The 20,306-nt window shown below is 48.8% G+C and overlaps 4 protein-coding genes across 4 annotated transcripts; 1 reads left to right on the forward strand and 3 right to left on the reverse strand.

Moving 5' to 3' along the window:
* Nucleotides 1–401: 401 nt before the first annotated feature.
* BKA67DRAFT_555491 (OPT oligopeptide transporter) lies at nt 402–4,127 on the reverse strand. The gene is made up of 16 exons (XM_046102087.1): nt 3,964–4,127; nt 3,724–3,849; nt 3,328–3,645; nt 3,250–3,276; nt 2,911–3,089; nt 2,788–2,861; nt 2,703–2,739; nt 2,529–2,653; nt 2,227–2,475; nt 2,051–2,168; nt 1,900–2,000; nt 1,732–1,847; nt 1,643–1,678; nt 1,399–1,595; nt 1,228–1,337; nt 402–1,174 (listed from the first exon to the last, which is right to left on the reverse strand). The coding sequence occupies exons 1-16, from the start codon at nt 4,014–4,016 to the stop codon at nt 554–556; spliced, it is 2,487 nt and encodes an 828-aa protein (XP_045961751.1). The 5' UTR covers nt 4,017–4,127; the 3' UTR covers nt 402–553.
* Nucleotides 4,128–6,700: 2,573 nt separating this feature from the next.
* On the reverse strand, nt 6,701–11,333 carry BKA67DRAFT_513361 (C2 domain-containing protein; the record flags this gene model as incomplete). Its single annotated transcript, XM_046097560.1, has 3 exons — nt 6,701–8,035; nt 8,090–11,065; nt 11,142–11,333. 3 exons carry the CDS (start codon nt 11,331–11,333, stop codon nt 6,701–6,703), a joined length of 4,503 nt encoding a protein of 1,500 aa, XP_045961752.1.
* A 3,659-nt stretch (nt 11,334–14,992) lies between these two features.
* On the reverse strand, nt 14,993–16,405 carry BKA67DRAFT_514058 (salicylate hydroxylase; the record flags this gene model as incomplete). Its single annotated transcript, XM_046097623.1, has 2 exons — nt 14,993–15,919; nt 15,977–16,405. 2 exons carry the CDS (start codon nt 16,403–16,405, stop codon nt 14,993–14,995), a joined length of 1,356 nt encoding a protein of 451 aa, XP_045961753.1.
* A 986-nt stretch (nt 16,406–17,391) lies between these two features.
* Nucleotides 17,392–19,926, forward strand: BKA67DRAFT_532727 (uncharacterized protein; the record flags this gene model as incomplete). The annotated part of the gene is made up of 7 exons (XM_046099574.1): nt 17,392–17,782; nt 17,838–18,043; nt 18,101–18,516; nt 18,576–18,960; nt 19,055–19,290; nt 19,339–19,729; nt 19,828–19,926. The coding sequence occupies 7 exons, from the start codon at nt 17,392–17,394 to the stop codon at nt 19,924–19,926; spliced, it is 2,124 nt and encodes a 707-aa protein (XP_045961754.1).
* Nucleotides 19,927–20,306: the final 380 nt, after the last annotated feature.

Here is a 20,306-nt window from a genome sequence, read left to right on the forward strand (position 1 = left end):
TACGTAGCCTTCAGTGGAGCAGAGGCTAGCTCTGCTCTTCTTCACACCCTTACATCACACCTCATCAAATAGACTACTATTGACCATCATATGTGACGTCTACCATCATGTTCATTGCGGACCGTGCAATGCGTAAGGAGTACTCAATGTAGGAGCTGCCGGGGGGGGGGGGGGGGGGGGGGTTCCCCACATAAAAACGTTGCCCCTGTGGGCGGGGAGTTGTAGTTGACCAGTGTACAACAAATGCAACAGGAGAACTCCAGTGTTGAGTGGAGCAGGAGGGAACGTATAATCTAACAACCAATTTTCAAGGAATGTGAACTTGGCTTTGCTCGCTACTTTTGTCGGAGGAGATTCCGCTTCAGCTATGTGATGGTACTTCTGTCTGTTGCGTACAAATGCTCTGATATTGTAACAGAAGTTCTTACTGTGAACTACTTATTGTAAATTGTGCTGTACACTAGAGACGTGTACCTGGTAACTAATGGTGATTTGCCTTTCCTCCGAAGGAAGGTTTCTCTTCTTGGTGAGGCGAAGAAGTATGGGATATGCACTATAGAGCATAACACTTCTCAACACTGACCGGATCATTCCCCCACCATTTGACCATAGCCACACCAGTCGTTCCAAGAAAGAGGAAGATGAATAGCAGGTTCGCGTTGAACCCTGTGTCAAGAGCTGCTCCGCTTATATAAGCCCACTTGTTCCAAAACTTGTGGCGATATCGGTAGAGAAAGAAGTTGGTGAAGGTCCCAAGAAGAAATGTGGTAAATGGACCAGTACTGAGGTTCCCGTAAAACACTGCTGCACTCGCAAAGAAGATAGTCGTGTTCCAAAGATCAAACCGAGCTCGAGGAAACTTCTTGTGCAATAGCCATATGATGACCGGCGCCACCGCTCCTACGAGGAAGCCATATAGGACGGGGCTGAAATAAGATGATGCAAACAGCTTTTTGGGCCCCACTAGCGCATACTGGATACCCGCGGTGTTATAGCTCTTAAAGTCCTGGCCTGTCCACTGTCCTAATGGATCCGTGACCTTGCCACTAACGTATTCAAATTTTGTGTCAAGAACCCATCGCATGACGCCGTAGTTGACCGGGAGGGATACCATATTAGCAAATATTTGCATACCAATAACATCTCGAGGAGGTAGGTGAAGATAATGTCCAATCTAAAAAGTGCTTAGTATAAGTCGGGTGTGGCTGGTGATCTCTGGCTTCTCACCTTCTGGTCCTCAAGGACTATGCGTGCATCATACCAGACATTACCAGAGATAATGCGATATGCGAGCTGCCCAAGTGGATGGCGTGAGGAGCCTTTAGCCTCAATCATGTCTAGACAGGTGAGCGTCAATACATAAACTCATTAGAAATCCCAAGAATCAAGTCAACTTACATCCATATATCAGCTCGTTGAAGAATCCGACTTTTATTGAGTAACCAGACATAGCGTAGACAAGGGACATAGGCAGCATAGCGGCTGCACCAAACCCAAGCGCCACAACGTAAGTCCAAGTTGGCATCCAAACTGAACCAGCAGCGACAATGGCCAACAAAATGCCAATGGGAATAATTGTTAGTAAAGCCCATTCCCTAGTCGTGATCAGCTCTAGTTATCCAGGGATTATCTGCAAACATACCACCAAGTAATACCCCGGTATTGTTGAATAATGCGGCTAATAATGATTAGCCGGCGTTCTCTCATAGCTTCAGCTGTCATGATACTCACCTCAGTCGATCTTTATGATAGTGATCCTGATCTTTCCTTGCCTTCCAGATACTCCAGATCTTTGGCCCGAGAAACAGTCCACACCAGACGAAAGACGAAATATATGACGCATACCACTATATTGATCGTGGTAAGCATATATCACACACATATTGACCAACAACATACCATGAAGATCTCCCAAGTGTATTGCGCGCCGGAATAGGCGAGTCCAACCTGTTCATACTTCGTCTCGTTGACATGCTGAGTGCCACTAGCATCTGTATATACTGCTGGGGGTAAGTCGTAAGATACTACTATGTGGATATGCACTGCTTACTGAGACTATTGAATGGATATGACGAGCCGTTCTTCTGGAATACACCGTTCGACATGATGTTATAGGTGGGTGAGCCCCAAATTTGGCCGAAGTATGCGACTGGAATGAGTATCCAAGTCTGGAGCACAGTGAGTAATTTGTGCGGGCTTACTGCAGCATTACGGAACAGTACTTACAGTGATGACAAAGGCGATGAATATTGTAACCTGAACACTATAAGGATAAGTGATGATCGTGGATGTGATATTTGACCAGTTTAGCGTGATATTCAGGAGACCTATTCCACCCCGACCAGCACCCAGGAAGTTGACAGTGTGATTACGACTTGCGAACCAGCATAATGGTGCAAGAGATGCAACTAGTGGGAAAAGATACTCGGGCAGGAATTGCCAGACGAACGTTCCCAGCAGCACAAACCAGAAAATCTGTACTTCGCTTAGCATACCCAGCATTCATCATGTCATTTTGAGAAACGGACCTTCATTTGCTGCCTGGCTCTATTGGTGTGATACTCTGTCTTGCCTTGCATGCTTCGGTAGAGTGTAACCTGCTGCATAGAAAGAGGAAATATAAATTCGGGGTCATCAATCAACAATCTTCGCACTGATGGATGTCAATGAAATTCAGAAGCTCTAGTAGTGATGACACTCACCCATGGCTGCGAATGAAAATCCAAGCAGAGAAGCCCCCTACTAGGTATTAGTTTGGTATCAAACTATATTCGGGACTCAACTTACCCAGCCGAAGAAGAGCGCCACCGCCGGATGCATGGTGATACCGTAGTAGAGAGCCGCATTTGTGGGTAGAAAAGCTACTCTTGTTTAGCAGCCATTCACCGGATACCTTTTTGAAGTACCTACTCGCCCACTGGCCCTGACTACCCGCATTGGCGGCTATGCCAATGATTGCGTGCTCTTTAATGGAAAATGGCCCAGGATTGAGCGAGAACGAGAATCTACCTAGAGGGATAGTATAGTCGGGCAAAATCCGGGCGAGAAACCTTCCGAGTGGCGCAGACGCTAAAATCACAAAGAAGACCCTGCAATAGTTTTTTTTTTTATTAGCGATGCCATCCTCAATAGACTCGATAAGTATCTCGAGTGTGTTGCCTAGAGTCCGGGTATCCGGAGTCGAAGCATGCAGTCAAAGTTCGAGAAGTAGGACAAGAGTAGTATGCGGCGGCTTCAAGAATTACTTACGGGAAAGGCGCGGTGGTAGTTCTGAAACTACACCCCGATGGTTAGTATAATGGTGTACCAAGCACGACTTCTACTTACTATGAAAGCTGAGATACGAAACTCCCTATCACACAGAAAATGCAGGACAAGAAGACTGATCGAAAGGTGATGACAGGCAGAGTTGGGTCGTCTTCAAAGCCCACCACGGAGCGAACGAGTTCGGGAATTCGGGCGAATTCCTCTGATTCGAAGTCGTAATGCGGTTCCTCATTAGATTCTTGGCTAGATGAAGATTCGGACCAAGGATGAAGCGAGTCGTCTTTCTCTTTGGTCTTCTCGACTGAGGGACTTTCAAGTTCCGTTTGTGATTGTACGACAATAGTCGGTTCAATCTTATCAGTTGGCGAAGAACCCATACTGAGATATCGAGACAGACTCAGTACTACTCGACAATGATCCGTGGTCGACGACTCAGCTGGAATGTATAATTCTTACCGGTAGGCGCATGATATATACATGATGTATCGACTGGGATGGCAGATTCCGATAGTCTGGCTCTCTCCATCGGTCGCATGCCGGGCGATATTGCCCGCAAGTTCAAGTGGTAGCACACGTAACATTCTAGTTTCAACATCCAATCAGATCTTGAACGCATCGACGATTATCGGGAGGAGAAGACGCAAGTGTGGATATTTATGGTGTCCTTAGCTATGGATTAGCCGATGATCCACATACAGTGGGCGACTGCTGGCTGGGCATTTTTTCGTGCATTGCAACCCGGCCGGCATCAATAACCACCACTACTACCTCAAGCAAAGTAAGCGAAACAACTAAAAGCTATATTAGTATAACGCATACCTGCGCGCAAGTGGGGGGGTTTTTTTTTTTTTTTTTTTTTTGCCGTGAGTTATAACTTTTTAACGGTCGGGTTTCGTGCTATAGCATCAAACCCACAATATCTCACTGCCTGGAATCGACCAGCCATTAAACGTATTTGGATACATTCATACCTTTGCCATGCCAACGTCTTTGGCACTTAGAGTGGCCACAGTCTTGGCACATAGGTGCATCTAGGTCGGCGTCGGATCGGTGCACCCGATGTTAAGATAATGCATGGGTTGCGTTGATGGCGTGATTCAGCCGATACTGACAACAGCCAAACCTGCATGTTGGAAGCTGAGCGACCGGCAGCGTTTCGGCAAGTCTTAAAATTCGCATTAGGGTGGATTCTTTCTTTCTTAATCGACCGATGTTTAGTAATTGGAGTCTTCCACTAACACACCTCCATGACAGTATTTCCGTAGCAGTGGGATATTACAATGCGGCATGAAGAATGCTACTCAAGAATACGCGCTCCACTTACCGCGGAGATTCAGCAAGATGCAGTCGGTCTTTTGAATAACATATATGCAGAGGGGTTCGACTGTTCATGCCCGGTTCAATGACCCTTCCCGTTTCGGCACCTTTATTAGTATAGCTTCACTTGGAAGATTACAAACAGTATTGTTGGAGTAATGTCAACAATAGTTTACTGCAAGCTGACTGTATTCAAATTGTTTTCACGGCCATGGAAACCCGACCAAACTGATCAATGGCATATAACGTCCCTATACAATGCTAGCAGATAGCCAAAGAACTGATCCCTAGAATCACTTTACCACCGGTGATACGGCAAAATTACCTAGTTTTCCCCACGAAATTGAGCGAACTTTTCTTGGTCTGCTGACGTATTCTGTACGACCTCCCAGTTGTACTCAACAAAGTTTTTGACACTTGAGCTTGGGTTCTCCAGTACCTATCAAAAATTCAGAGGAAAGCTTGACGGTGACCAATGACGACAGCCAAAGATTCGGCAGACCACAAGACCTGAATTTAGGTCAATGGGCAGCACGAGGAAGACCGCAATACCTGGTTTTCACAAGATTGAGGTTCAAGGACGGGTCTCTTGGAGCTTCAGGTCTCGGTATCATTCTTCAGCACAATCACATAACATATGAATTATGATGCAATACAGCTCTAGTTACTTAGACATTATTCATACAATCGTATCGGATAGCTGACATGCACACCTCATCAGTATCTGGAACACTTTCGACCTTCTGTCCCGGAGCGTTCGCGATCTCCAGTACGAAGTCATTAGCAGCGCACGCCGTTTCCCTTGTTCCTCCCTGCCTATGCGACTCCGCGCACCATCCAACACCCTGAGGAATCAGCGCTAGGATTTCAAGTCGTCCGGTTTCCGCCATATCAAGCATGCTGGTTTCAGTCATGATGTTTCCCGTGCAAACGGTCAAGAAAAGGTGGACTGTACGGCTTGTGACTAGTAATGTATTTCCAGGACTAGCCATGATCCGACGAAATCCTCTGGTGATGAAACATCTCTCCAATCGTTGCTAGCAGTAGTCACAAGCTATACCATGGCACGCCTGGCCTTTTTTTTTTCATTTTTTTTTTTTTCATTATTCCAGTTGCGGTGTGACCTGCTGATGTCAACATTCTCCAGCTCCACCACATCGAGAAGCGCGACCTCTACTGCTAACAGTTCGGCCTGGTCGATGGGGGAAAAACTGCCTTGATAACGGTTTCGTAGATACGCCTCGAAACCTTCCTCCGCATTTCTCTGTAGGCTACTCCTTCGATGGTTTTCTTGTAACTAAACGATAGCTGCCAGCTCGCCATGGTCTGCAAGCTGCGAACTCGACAATCTAGCGACGGCTCATAAGCGGCGCATCTCGAAGCTCAAGTCCGCTCGAAACAAAGCCCCCAGTTGTTCTTACTAGTTCGTAGTACCACATGCTCTTCCGTTTTCGCATCTCGGCTACCTTGTCAATCAGTTAACGGACGGCATTAGAGACCATCATGCAAAGATATCTTTACTTGGAGGCCAGAATGTGCAATGTAAGAGGTGGCAGTTTTCGATTCAGAATCTCCCATGAACTTGGTCGTTGATTGCCAGCTTTGACATTCGAATAGATGTCATTGGTCATGGCTAGATGGATTAACTTGTCCCATTACAGCAAAAGCTTTTCCCATGTATGGGTCATGAGTAGTGCTGTTCTTAGTATATAACGACAACAATTCGCCAGTTTTACATACACGGCCATAGGTTGCGTGATCATCAAGAACAACAGCATGGAAACACAATCTGTCAAGTCATTCTTGACCGGGGACACGGTTTCGTAACTTGTTAAATTGAGGTAGCCTATAAATGTGACCAAGGTGGTATCCATGCTCACAAAAGGCGACTCGTAATCAGTGCGCAAATGCACAGTATTTTAACGCCATTTAGTCCGTCGTCAACCCTTTTATTACCGAATTATGCAATTACCAACCATCCGGGTCTGCGGTTGGAGCTTCTGCCTGCTCCAGGCGACAAGCTGCCACATCTCTCCAGCGGTCCCTGATTGGCACTGACTTGTCTGCCCCTTTCAACTACCGTATCCATAGTGCTGGGTAAAGCGCCCTTTCGCAACTAGCTCGGCGTTGCTTCCCGGCTTCGGCTATTCTCTTTCTTGGAGAGGAAGCTGCGGCGCATCGGGTTTCCGCCTTTAGGACTGTCTGCAGACAATGTAGAACCAGCCTCAGCGAATGAGCTCTTAATAATGACCGTTCCCGAGCCGACGCTGACCTCCTTTTCATTTGAACCCTGGTCGCTAACGAAGAATAATGTCTCACCCAGATCGTCGTCGCTGCCGAAAGTATGATGGTCCTTCACCTCAATGCGGAATTGCGTATCAGCAGTGCAGGTGTGCTTGAATGTTTCGTTGAATTCCACCTGACCTGACGGTGATTCATGGTGCTTTGTCTTTCCAACGGTCTTCTCCTTAGAGCCCAACTGGCGGATGAGTACATACACATCAGCAGACGGAGGGAAGCCGGTTGCGGAAATAATTTGGAAAGTGGCAGTGCCCGCACCTGCACTACCAGGGGCTATACTCGCGATAGACATCGCCCCAGCACTCGGGGCGCGATGATGTCCATTGCTAGCACCGATGGCAGTGCCAGGCGGTGTTATGGGTGATTCGGCACCGTCCAGACCCGTCGCCCTTCGAAGACTTGAACCAGGAGCAGGGCTGCCGCCATTCTCTACTATTGTTGGAATGTCAGAATTGGTCGGGTTTGATCCAAAACCACCATCATCGTCCTTCTTGCTGCGGCCTGTAAAGCCTCTCTTGATGAAGCTGGCGCCTTTGCCTACTCCATGGCCGATTCCCCCAACGACGGCGGCACCTCCCTTGATAGGAGCACCTGCCACGCCAGTAACAATCCTGCCCGGAGCGCCGAACGTTCCAGAAAACGTGCCGGTACCCAAACGGGATCGCGTGACGTAATCCGGTCTGAACAACAATCTTAGGCGAATGGAACCGGATTTACCATCCAGAAGCAATCTGACTTCTTTGGCTTTGAATGGATCTAGATGCTCAAGATTGATGTCTGCTCCGCCTAAGAAATCCGGCTTATCAGCGAAATCATAGTCATAGATGTTGACATGGAATTTCGCGGCCGTCCGGGAGGGGACTGGCATCTCGAAGTACTCATTCCATTGAGGATTGAGTGTTTTCTTCTGCGTTTTTGTCTTGAAGACGTCCTGGCCATTGAACTCAAATTTGGCGTATGGGTCACTCTTTCCATTGGAATCGGCAGCTGGAAGATCTGATGCGTCAAGAACATCCACGCGCAGGTTGCCCATGTTGTTGATGCTTTCACTGGGGTCTAATTGCATCTTCACTGGGATGTACTTCAAGCTGACTTTGATATGTGTTTCTCTGTTCTCTTCATCCTTTAGCCTAAGGATAGTTGGATTGTTCTGTGTTTGATCAGTAAACGTTGTCAAAGAACCGCGGCGCTGGTGTTTGCTTACAAGGCACTGTTTCAGAGTGTCCAAGGTGTTACCCGCGAGACGAGCAACAGTATGGTCCTCGTCTCTTTCCTCGCCAGGCTTTTCCCGCTTCTCCCTGACTCTGAGTGTCAGACGTGAGAACTCCAACTCGCGAATGAAACAATCTCCAATCTCGTCGAATTTGAAGTTCTTCGACTTTGCTGTTCCGGAGACATAAGAGGGATAGCTCATATCGTCGACGTACACCTCCAGGTGCGTCCCACTCTTTGGCATTTGCCCTTCCATAAGCTTGAAAATGAGGTACCCAGACTCATGCTTGAGAAGCTCCTCTGGGTTGAGACGGACCTTGGGCACTTTTCTTGGGGCATCGCGCGACTTCCGGGCAAAGGTTGATGGTGTTGTTGGTGATTTTGGCATTGTGGCCGATAAGGGAGTAGTGGGCTCTCTTTGAGAGACATTGGTCGCAGTTCGCTCAAGAGACGTAAATTTGCCTGCGTCGACTGATCTAGTGGTCTCAAGGGGGTTTCTGGGTGATTCGTCGGCGGAAACCTCGTTCTCTTCTTCTTCATCTTCATCGTCGGGATCGGCCACATTCAAGCATGGATAGAATGAAGCGGTATAACTTAGGACGCCCTTTGGAACTCCTTTACCATGAAGACGCAGTCCATCTTCACGAGGCGCTTTTTGGTCATGTACAAGATATTCACCGCTTTCATCCTGAACGACGTATTCGCTGGCCAGGAGCTCGATTTGGCCAAGACTGCGATCTTTGCCCATCTTCTCCGCGTCCATGACATCCAACGCCAGCCGATCTCGAGGGGAATGTACGGGAACATACATGATTTCATCCCATTCGGGGTTGAGGGTGTTGCGATGAACAACTGTACGGCCTTTCTCGATACCAGACACTACGATGCGGACGTAAGGATCCGACTTGCCCATAGTTTCAAAATTTCTCAGGTCGCGAGCGCCCTTGAAATGTAATCGCATGACTCCAATTGGTGTTTGGTAACCACCGCTACCAGCCAAGACACCGGATAGTGCTACTGGTTTCCATTGCGCAGTCACCTTTACACGACCACTCTTGGCGCCACTCAGAAGGAACCAATCCTTTCCTTGAGCTGACATCTCCAGAAGATCGTCCAGCTTGATATTGTGAGCACCAATTAGCTGATCTCCGGCTAGATCACGGTCGTCTTTGATAGCAAGACCCAGTTCGGCCTTCTTGCGGTCTGTGATGAGCATTTCCTTGGAGCCATTGTCCCAGATTGGGTTGTTCGTACGCTTCAACTTCTTAGTGGAGTGGACTACTTTCCTGTTGAGCAACAACTCCGCATAGGGATTGAGCATGCCCACCAGACTTTTGGTACCATCAAGATCTTTCGCCTGCTCAACTGTGTAACGCAGGATACCGGTGTTGGACTCTGGTGGTGGCTCGACTTTCCCGTCTTCCAGTTTCCTGGGTTCCAGGACAGGAAAGAAACGAATGTCTGCTGACAGGACACCTCGCGCTTTGCCGCTTCCGATGACTTCTATTCTTTGGTTCTCGTGGACCGGGAGCTCCTCTAACTGTTCGAGCTTGAAGGAAGCCACGCCGAGCTCTTTGTCCTTTCGGAACTCGTTGTAATCGTAGACCATCATATCTAAAGAATCATTGAACGAAGAGATAATGACATAGTGAACTTCGTTCCATTTCGGGTTTGGCGTATCGTTGATGGTCTTGGTGCGCGCAATTTCAGTCCGGCGGTTGAGTGTGAGGGAGACGTACGGATCTGGGTTACCAGAGAAGTTGTCGGGATTCTTGAGGCCTTGAGCGCCGTGGAGAGTCACAGCAACAACACCGATCGCCTGATCGACAGGAGTACCCGCCAACATCTTGGCAACCTCGATAGGAAAGACGTTGGGGTAGTACATCATAGGGGCCAAGTTGCCGTGAATTTGCTCCAAGATGAAAGTCTCGAGACCGGGGATGAAGTTGATATCAAATCCAAAGGTCTCACCACCTAGAGGCTTGCAAACGTAGTCGATGCTGGGCCGCTCCATGAAGCACATCTCCACCTTCTCAATGTGGGGAAAGGGGAACTGAAGCTTCATCTTGAGGCGCATGATACCTGAAAAGGCCATGTCCTCGACAATCACATCGAGACCCTTGCTAATCATGGCTTTACCGATGCGGATCTCGAGGACAACCTTCGGGTTGATCTTGTTCTGGACCTGGCGCGCTGTCATATCCGCCGTGTCATTGGGGGTGAAACTGAACTTCCAGTCCATAACGACGGTATCATCCTCCTCTTTGTTGTACGTCTTCACGTGTTCCATACGAGGGGGTTTAGAGCCGAGCGTAAACGTCTTGAGCTTCAGGCTATCGAGGAAGGCAGGCGTTGCCGAACTAAGGACCTGATCGACCGAGTTGATGATGGTTTCCGCGAGGACGGGCTGGTAAATTGGCCAAAACTTGAGCATGAAAGCATTGATCCACTCCAGTGACTCGGTATCGCTGTCTAGCCTCTTGAGGCTCATTTCACGGGTGATATCATCCCGGAAGTTGCGCCGGACGCGTCGAAGCGAGGTACGGTAGTAGGTGGAGCAGATGGCCATGACGATGAATACCCAGGCCAAACCACCGCCGAGCAGCGCAACCAGCCATGAGGCCAAGCAGGCAAACATGATAACACCAGCATTGTGATACCAGTCTCCATAGTATTTGTCGGGGATCTGGCCCTCTACCCAGGTTTGGTGGTCGAGTAAGCTATCGCCTTCGAGAACACTGTCGTGAGGCCACCCAAATTGCTGCGTCCAGCCAACCTTGGCAGCCAAGGCTTCCTTGTCTTGGTTTGGATCGATTGGCCGTCCCTGAGCGTCTTTCTCGTCTTCGGCCAATTGAGCCTTGGAGGCTTCTGGTAGGTAATCGGCCTTGGGTCCACCGTCGTCGGCATCGGTCGTCACAGCTACGGCTTGGTGTTTCCGGTGATGGGGTCTTAGCTCCTCTGGTACTGCCTGCAATTGCACCACGGCTTGTTAGAGGACTTCAGGGTCGCAGATTGCCAGTACGGAGAACGTAGCAACTACTTACGGATCTAATCTGCCGCCTCTTTTCCTCTGGACTGGCGTCGGGGTCGAAGGAATAAGCGGCCACTCCAGCATTCTTGCTTTCTTCCACCATTTTTCTTTGGGCATCATCTGCAGTGACCGTAGAGTCGGGGTCCTGGGCAGCTTCAATGGCGCCCTGCTGCTTGAGCTCGAGGGCTGACTGTTCAGTTGCCATTGTTGCGCTGGTCTTGCTGCAGAAGCAGCTTGAGTTGCAAGCGGACCAGTTGTTGATAATCTATGAGCTGAAGAACAAGCCCACGATGTAATCAGTGATGTGGCGCTGTTCGAAAAAGTAGTATTGGACTTTGACGTGCAATATGATGAGTCGGAGGCCGCAGTGTAGTGTACGCTCTCTAGCGGCTGTCGCTTATCGTAATAAGGCTGGCCGTAAGCATGTGTTTTGCTTGTTGGTCGCGTTGTGTACAACGCTGAAGCTTGAGCTTGAGCTTGAGCTTGAGCTTAGTCTAGCTTGGACAAGACAAGCCTGCTAACGATGGGTGTAGGTGGACCGATGAACCACTCAGACCAACTGACAAGCAACAGTAAGGAAGGTGTATCACAACCCGGTGTAGCTTTCTGGAAGGGGAAATGGTAGTGGTAGTGGCAGGGTGCCTGTGCGAATGACAGTTATCGCCTCACCGAAAATCCAACGTGGAAAATAAGAAAACCTTGGTTAAAGAGGAAATAAGAGGCAAGACAGGCTTGGTGACAATATGGTCAGGTATGGTATGGATATTCCAAGTGCCGGGAGGCGCAAGTGTGTCCAAAAGTAGTGCTGAACAGATACTATTAGAATTTAGACTGGCATTAGCACGGCGACAGAGAAGAAGACGACGACGACGACGACCATGCGGACACTACTGCGGCACAAAAAAAAGGGAAATCAATAGCGTGGGACGATAGTGAAGGAAGCGTCTAAAAGCTTGGAAGGGGGAGGACGCCAATGCAGCAGATGCGCAACACCAAATTCAAGATTTTGACGATGCAGCACCAAAAGGTCAGACCAAGGCTTCCTCGGGCTACCTCTCAATCGTGCCAGATTCACATTCACGTTTGTTGATCCCAGATCGTGGAACCCAAACTACGTAATGTCACTTCACTTCCTACATACGGATCCGCAGTCTAGGTCTAATACTTGGTACGGATCCCGTACTCAAAATCGCTGTAAAAGTGGCCAGGGGTCCAATCTTAGGTTACCCAAAGAACGGGCTACCGAGATGAATCCCAGCTAATTTGCGCCAATTTCAGCCAGTCACAATCTTGCGGAATGGCGGGGTCTGCAGAGAGGCCACCACCTTTGGGGCAGTGACAAATGCACGTACCTGAACCGTACCCTACCTGCCTGCCACGGGGAAGCCGTTCAGCCGCCAGAAACCCAAACTCTGGAAGCAAAAGAGTGAGCAAGAGCAAGAACAAGAGCGAGAGCAAGAGTAGAGCAAGGGCAACAACAAAACCAAAAACAAAAGCACTGCCGAAATCAGGCCCGCCGTGTTCACCTTGGGTGACAATCACATTACATTGAGCCCATGGAAAACAACAGGGCCTGCCAATTGAGGCTCTTGTTGTTGCTGCTGTTTATTTTTCCTTTTTATTTTTTATTTTATTTTTTTCTTCTTCTGTTGTTGTTGTTGTTGTTTGCTGTTGCTGCTGCTTCTAAATCTTGGTCTTACGTTTCTCACAACTTGTTTGGATTTTGACTACGGCGAATACAGCAAGTTAGTCACTCTTCAATCTTATTCCTGCATTAGCATAGCATGTCAAAAACTTTCACCTCAGCACAGTGTACATGTGATAGTACCTGCCTCAGTCTTGGTTATTGCGACGGTGCTGTCAAAACAAAACAAAACAAAACAAAAAAACGTTGTGCGATGAACAGATAACACGGATTTCCGCTCTCTTTGAACAAGTATCGTCACTCGAAGTCTCCAAATCCCACCCCTCAGGTTTCCACGAGCCAGTCGTCGCGGTGGATCAGCGATCTGTCCCAGGATCTTGTCAACCTAGGTTAGCTGGTCCCTTCTTCCCCAGCGGTCCTTGCAGGACTCTAGGTTAGTATTGTCTGTCCACTTTCGACATTCCGCATTCGACCTGCAGTCGTAAATAAGTGACACGGGATCCTACAGCCGCAAAGACCAGCCTGAATAGGGTTTGAGTTCATGACATTGGGTGAAACTGGTCGGCTAAGAGCTCTCGTGGGCATACAGTTCCGAGTACGGCAAGCAAAAGATAACCGTGACCAGGCAAACCAGGTCTGTGAGGACCCTTAATTCAGTAATGTGCCGCTGGCGCCGACATTGGTGGATCATGCTGCGGCCAAAGCTTCGACCCTCTTTCAATTGGAGTCCTGTGGAGGCCTTGTTTGTCAATGATTGTCCCTCGAAATCATTCGAACTAACGTGCATGCATGAAAGCCTGGTCGGTATGTCGCGTCATGAAGATGTAACTAAGTGGCGGTCGTTCGTGGGCTAACCTTGACTTATACACCGATGTCGCTGTTACAGTCGTGGTACGAATACGGGCTACTGTGCAACGTTTGCACTCTTATGAGGTTTGTGGACCTTTAGTCTATCAACCATCTTACTTGGATTTTGGGAAGTCATCACTACCATGTATTCAGAAGGTTTTCTTCATAGTCGCTGTCGGCCTGACCAAACATGTCACATCCGCTGGCAGGATAATCAGGTCTGAAGGTTCATGCGGCGCATATTGATGACTACAAAGGATGACCGACGTGTTATCAAAGGTTTTGGAGAGAGCCCATCGCCTCAGCTTATTCGTCGACAGAAGGGAGAGAGCGCCAGGGTGCGACAACCTTTTCATGGCTGACTCTTGATGGTGACTAGTGGACGGCGGATCCACGGCAACAAATCACTTTAAACACAAGGACGTCGCTTGCGACGGTGAGTATAGCTCGATTTAAAGACAGGCGAAGCTCACTTGCTGTCTACATGACAGATGTGCTCCTTTCAACTTGTAATGGCCTTTATTGGATTCTGGCGCACATTACTGTTCGAGGGCAGCTGTATTGTTCTGGAAAGTCGTCGACGCACTCGGTTCTGAAGACAGTTGTCCGAGCAAGACATACTTTAAAAGTGGCCCATTATAGTTGTTCTTAAACCGTGATGCAAGCTTGACAGAACGAACAAAGTATCTCGGCGCGGAACTTAATGGTTCTAAAATGGTTGACCAGCATTGTCTCGAGATAGGAAACCTCAGATAAGCTCAGGAACTTATGTAGACAGAACCTCTATAAATGCTGGAACATCTGCCCAACACACCACAAACTCCAATCCACTTAATAACGAGAACATCCCAAGTAGATGGCTCAAGTGACTGACCCGAACGAAAAGCGACACTAACTGTTTCTACAGACCGTTTCCTGTCACCCTAATTAACGTTTATTAAACTGTCCACGGAAACCACTACCAACACTTCTGCTCGAAAAAGTGAGTTCCACCCTACCTTAACTACCAAGTATGCATCATTCAGTATCCGCATTAGAGTGATATCAATTTTCAGGGGAGGGCACCTGGAAGGCTCGTGATGTCCTCAACTTCACCGTCAAGGCTTTTATCATGCGGAGAGACGACGATCATGCGGCTAATCAGCGACTTGCCAGAGACGAGCTTATTAAAGTACTCTAAAATCGACTGAGATGTTCTATGACATACGATTTGTACACAATCTAAGTCTATTCCGACTATGCCCCCGTGTTTGTATATACAGTCCAGTGCTCCTATTTCCACACAGCCTATCCAGGAGGGTAACTCAAAAGGCAGAGAAGAATCACTTTACGCCGCACTAACCGACAAAACCCACCTTCGAAACCGCATATTAGCTGACAGTGACACCATTCGATAACTTCAGCCCTACCGGCAGACCGTTAATGAACTTTTGATTGAAGGGTTTGCCATCCCTCCCAGCGATCTTTTCCTCAATATCCATGTACATGTCATATCCGTTCATCTCCTCAATAGTTAGCTTCTTACTCTCGTCTTCCACCTTGTAGCCATCAACGTCCGTGTTGCTGGAGAAGCCGATGCGCTCGTTGATGTTATATGCAGCCTTGGCGGCAGAGGCCTGAACCTTGGAAACGCGGGGCAGACGAACGTCGGTATACACTCTAAGGGTCTCGGCGACGTCGCCGCTGAAGTATGTCTTGTTGAACAGGATGCCTAACGCTGCGGCATCCTCGATAGCCATGCAAGCTCCTTGGCTCTGATGAGGCATCATTGGGTGGGCAGCATCGCCGAGAATGGCCACACGGTTCTTGTTCATATATGGGTAAGGGTCGTGGACCCAGAGGCGCCAGGGCTGCACTTCGATACCAATGGCGAGGTGCTCACGGACGCGTCTGTCCAGCTCAGGAAAAGGTGCCAAGAGATCCTCGACGGGGAGGTCCTCTGCGCCCCAGGCTTGTGATGTGTAGTCGCCCTTCTCACGGGGGAAGAAGCAGTAGTATGATAGCAGCTTGCCGCCGTTGCAAGGAGAGAGGACGATCTTGTCAAATTTACCCTCCTGGCCACCCCAGTACTCGAGTGCACTATCTTGGGAATAGTCGGTCAACCCTAGCCGAACAGCGTCTTCGGTCATAACGTTGGCGTGTAAGCAGCTGGCGGGCCCAGGACGCTTCTCAGGGTGGATGCCAATGATACCACGAACTGCGGACCCGATACCGTCTGCACCAACGACGAGATCGGCTGTTATCGTGACTCCATTCTCGAACTCTATTTTCCCACTCTCCAGATCGATATTCTTGGCCTGAAACTTATGTCAGCTCCCACGGTCGCTGCGTCAGTATCAATAGAGGGATCTCACCTTGTGGTTGACAACCAACTTGGCCGGCACGCCCTCGCCTTCTTCTTGCAGAGCAGTGTCTTTGAGCATAGCGTGCATGTACTGACGGTGAAACATCCAGTATACGTAACCCCAGCGCTCCTTGTAATCCTTCAAGTCGTAGACACTATAAGGTTCACCGCTGTACCAGTCGCGGCTGATGAGCTTCTTTAGCAACACGGGGTCGCCCCTCTGGACATCAACGCCCCATTCTTCTAGCCATCTTGTGCCGTTGGCTGCACATGATACTGAGGCACCCTTCTCGCCAGCAAAGTCTGCTCGCTCGTAGATGGTGACCTTGTGGCCCGCACGGCGCAGGGCAATGGCCACGGATAGTCCCCCGATACCTCCGCCAATTACAGCAACATCGAGTTGCCTCCAACCGGGTGGTGCGATGAACTGTGATCCCATTTTGATCTCTGAATTATAGTAGCCAAGCAAGACTCTGAACAGGCTCGTGTAAGTACAGAAATCGTCAGCCGAGATGCTAAGGGATGGCTGATCTGCAGGAGATCTTTTGATGTGTGGTATGCTCAATACCGCGGACAGTACATTGCGTTTATAGGCCAACGACGAGATCTGGGGTTTACTTTAATCGATGCATTTCCCGACTGCATGTCGGAACAGTTCCTCTCCATTCTGACGATCCACTATAGCGATAGAGTTTTGTAACTAGTTGTGCTCCTTTGGATTTCCTTACAATCACTATGCCCCACCATCAACTGAGTGAGCGACAGTAGTGGTATCGTTGTCAACGATAGCGGGTATGTACCATTGCGGGCTGGTGAGTGAGGGCAAAAGAGACATAAACATGATGCATAGTGCTTTACCCGACAGCGGCAAGTGCACCTCTTCTTGGCAATGAGGACTCAGTAACCTAACCTAGTCCATTACTCTCCATTGCCCTATAGAGTAGGGCGCGACTTGTGGTCTGGGTGTAGTAACAGCCTAGTCCAGGCCCGCTTGAACCTTATCTCCTGAACCGTGAGCCAATGAACAGGTCACACTATTGTCTCTCATGGGTATTTACGGATCCCATGTCCCGCTGCACCTCCGCTCCGTTTCTCTTACGATACTCCAGTGTGCGATCCGCGACAGACTCTTAATCAAAGATTGTGACACTATTATTATTATGCCGGTGGTGCAACAGCCGATATTGTCTACCATCGAACCATTTTGAAGGTGAGAGAGCATACAATCGTGTGATTACACCCGTGCACCGGAAAAAGTTGTGCATAAGCGGTGTTTAGGTGTTGATTGCTTCGAACTCGTGTTCCGAGCCGACTTCCGCCACAGGCAACTTGCAACTTGCATCCGGCCCGGCGCAGATGCGGAAGGTCGAAAATTCGGCCACACGATAGAGATCGTTGGCCCGTCGAGGGTCCAATATTTGCTCTATGCCCCGACCCAAAGTGAGACCCGAAGACCGGCGACGCTCGGTCAAGGCTTGCGATACCTGTAAGCATCTCAAGAAGCGATGCGATTCCCTCTCACCGTGCACGCCATGCACGAAGAAAGGCATCCCAGAGTCTTGCGAGTACTCCGACAGGGCTCGGGGTCGCCTGGACAGGCCATTTTGTCCCCCGCAAAGACCTTCGCATAAGCAGGAGTCAAGATCCGGCTCAAATCTTAGCCTCGCTCCCAGTAGTAGCGCGGCACAAGTAAATCATGAGACGGCAACATTCGAAGATACTCGAGACAATACTCGAGATAATACTAGAGACAACACACCTGCCCCGTATGGCGGGCAAAAGCCTGTTATGTTGTTTAGTTCCTCTGGAGAAAAAGGTAGGTGCTTTATAGGTAGTTTCATGGTTCGTATTTACTGACACGCGGCGGGTAGTCTTCGTGGGTAACACAGCAGCACTATCATTTCACCAATTTCTGCGGAAGACCTTGAAGCGATATGCCGGACCCTCAAGTTTTACTGAAGGCGAGCAGAGTCGAAAGATGCTCGAAATCGACATACCCAACAGCGAAGCTAGCGCGTTCATAGACGATCTAGGGGAGGTTGAGAAAGTAACCTTCATACAGTGCTTTCTTGATGCTGTAGGTCCCAAAACCAGTTTTAAATTACCACGAAAGATTGGGCTGACAAAAATTTAGTCGTGTGGTCTACTTGACTTGTTCACTCAAATGGAGATAGAGCGGCTTAAAAACCTTGCTCGACATGCACAAGAGAATGGTCTCAGCACAATCAAAGGCACCGACAGAGAAGATATCGCCTCTTTCTACGCCGTGATTGCCATTGGAGCGCAGTGTGGTGGGAAAGACGGCCAACAGCGTTTTACTGCGGCACGATACTTCACGAAGGCGCGCCAGTTAGCTTTCGAAAGCATGCTTGAAGATCCAACGACCAACATGGCTCGGACATTCCTCTTGATGGCATTTTATATGTTCGGTGCCTGTAGAAGGAATACAGCTTTCATGTTTATAGGTGTAGCTTCGAAAGCGGCCGTGGTCCTAGGGCTTCACGTGTCGGGACAGTATAAGTATCTATCGCCTGAAGAGCGGGGCCTGAGGTGAGTTGATACTGGCTCATGTGTCACGGCGATCATGCCATAATCTGATGTGATCATAGAATCCGTACTGGGAAGAGCATCAGGGCTTTGGATTTAGTCTGTAGCTCGATACTGGGCAGGCCTGGTAGCACGATGTCACTACGGTCAGATGACGTTTTCGCAAGCGATCTTATCCCTGAATCATCGGGCCACCGAGCGGTCGCCCTCAGTGCAACATACGAAGCATCGACAGTCTTGGAGTCCATCGTGCACAAAGCTGCGAAAGACAGCAATATGGATGTGATTGCGGCTGAACACTTTCTGCAGATGTTGCGAGAATGGAGTCAAGCGTTGCCACCACTTCTGCGGCAACGAGCGGGGAAGGACTCAATATCGAGGGAGACTTCGATTGGAAACATACATGTCGCTGTAAGCAAATCCCAGGGTCATATTCTACCCTTTTTAGTATGTCTATGTATTGTATTATGCCTATTTGATGATGGTCTCGAAAACTCCGATCCGTTAGGAGATGTGTCATTACTGACTCGAAAGACTGCAGTGTACATATTATTTCGGCGTCATACTAACAACTCGACATTTTCTCATCCAGCACACTATGCCGCTATTGCGCAGACCCTCACAGCAGAGAACAGACGATAATAGTTATACCTCTAAAGACGGTGGGAGCGTGGCCGAGATGGCACATGTGTGTATTGATGCTGCAGTATATATGGCACAAATGTGTTCCGAAGCCGTTGATGCTGAAATTCTGCTCGGAAACATGTGCATTCTGAAGTAAGTCCAGCTGACTTTATCATGTATACCAAGCTAAATCGTTACAAGGGCATGGATTTTCGCTGCTGGTTTAGTATTGGGCTTCTGCCTATTGTCAGGCGATCAGTCAAATACTCAGGCCAGAGATGCATTTGATGGCTCGCGGCGGGTCCTTTCCTGGCTTGGTAAACTCAGCCCACAGGCAGCTCAATACCATGAGATACTGACAAGCTTCTCGGACGCCATCAACACATACCAGGATAAACTGGCGCGTGAACAAAAGCGATCCAAAGCACCCTTGGTCGAGAGAATTCTTACATTAGAACCTTCATCGAACCCACAGGATTCTCACCGGTCCATATCATCCATAATTGGAGGAATTGATGCCACGCTATCGGGATCGGAGGCAGTCGACAGCGAAACGACCCCAACGTCGTGGTCAGACATTTTAGGAACGCAGGTAAGTTGTCGAAGTCGTTCGCATGGAGCCATCCATTGCCTGTACTCTCTAATTCGGCCTACATCTTGTGAACAGTTTGGGACTGACCTCAGTCTTAGTCGTTACTAGACTTCCCAATGCCCACGGGTGAAGACGAGATCATGCTAAATCTGTTTTGGGACGGGTACGCTATGAATTTTGGTGAATCAGTTGCTTGACGAAGTATACTGCGGGCAATACTATCTCGTACTCGTATTTGGATATACTACTGCCTAATATCGTCTGTTTATCTCGGTGGCATATTTTTAACGCTGTCCGAAGAACAACGTCTTTCTCTTCGCAGAATTGAGGGGAACCAATACGATTACGCGCAAAAGGGCCAGTTCTCAAGGGAAAAAGTTCCAATCTCTCAAACTCAGCGTGGTATAATACTTAGGCCGATATAAATCTTACGTCATTATATACCACGATATAATCCGCCTCTACCAGCACAAACCGGGCTCATACTTTAACACGACTCAACGGTAGTAACGGCTCAAGAATATATGACAGCGCTAACAAAGAAACTCAAAGGACCCAATCATGACTCGACTTTACA

This window comes from Truncatella angustata (genome assembly GCF_020726525.1).
Source record: "Truncatella angustata strain MPI-SDFR-AT-0073 chromosome Unknown BKA67scaffold_2, whole genome shotgun sequence".
Classification (NCBI taxonomy): domain Eukaryota; kingdom Fungi; phylum Ascomycota; class Sordariomycetes; order Amphisphaeriales; family Sporocadaceae; genus Truncatella; species Truncatella angustata.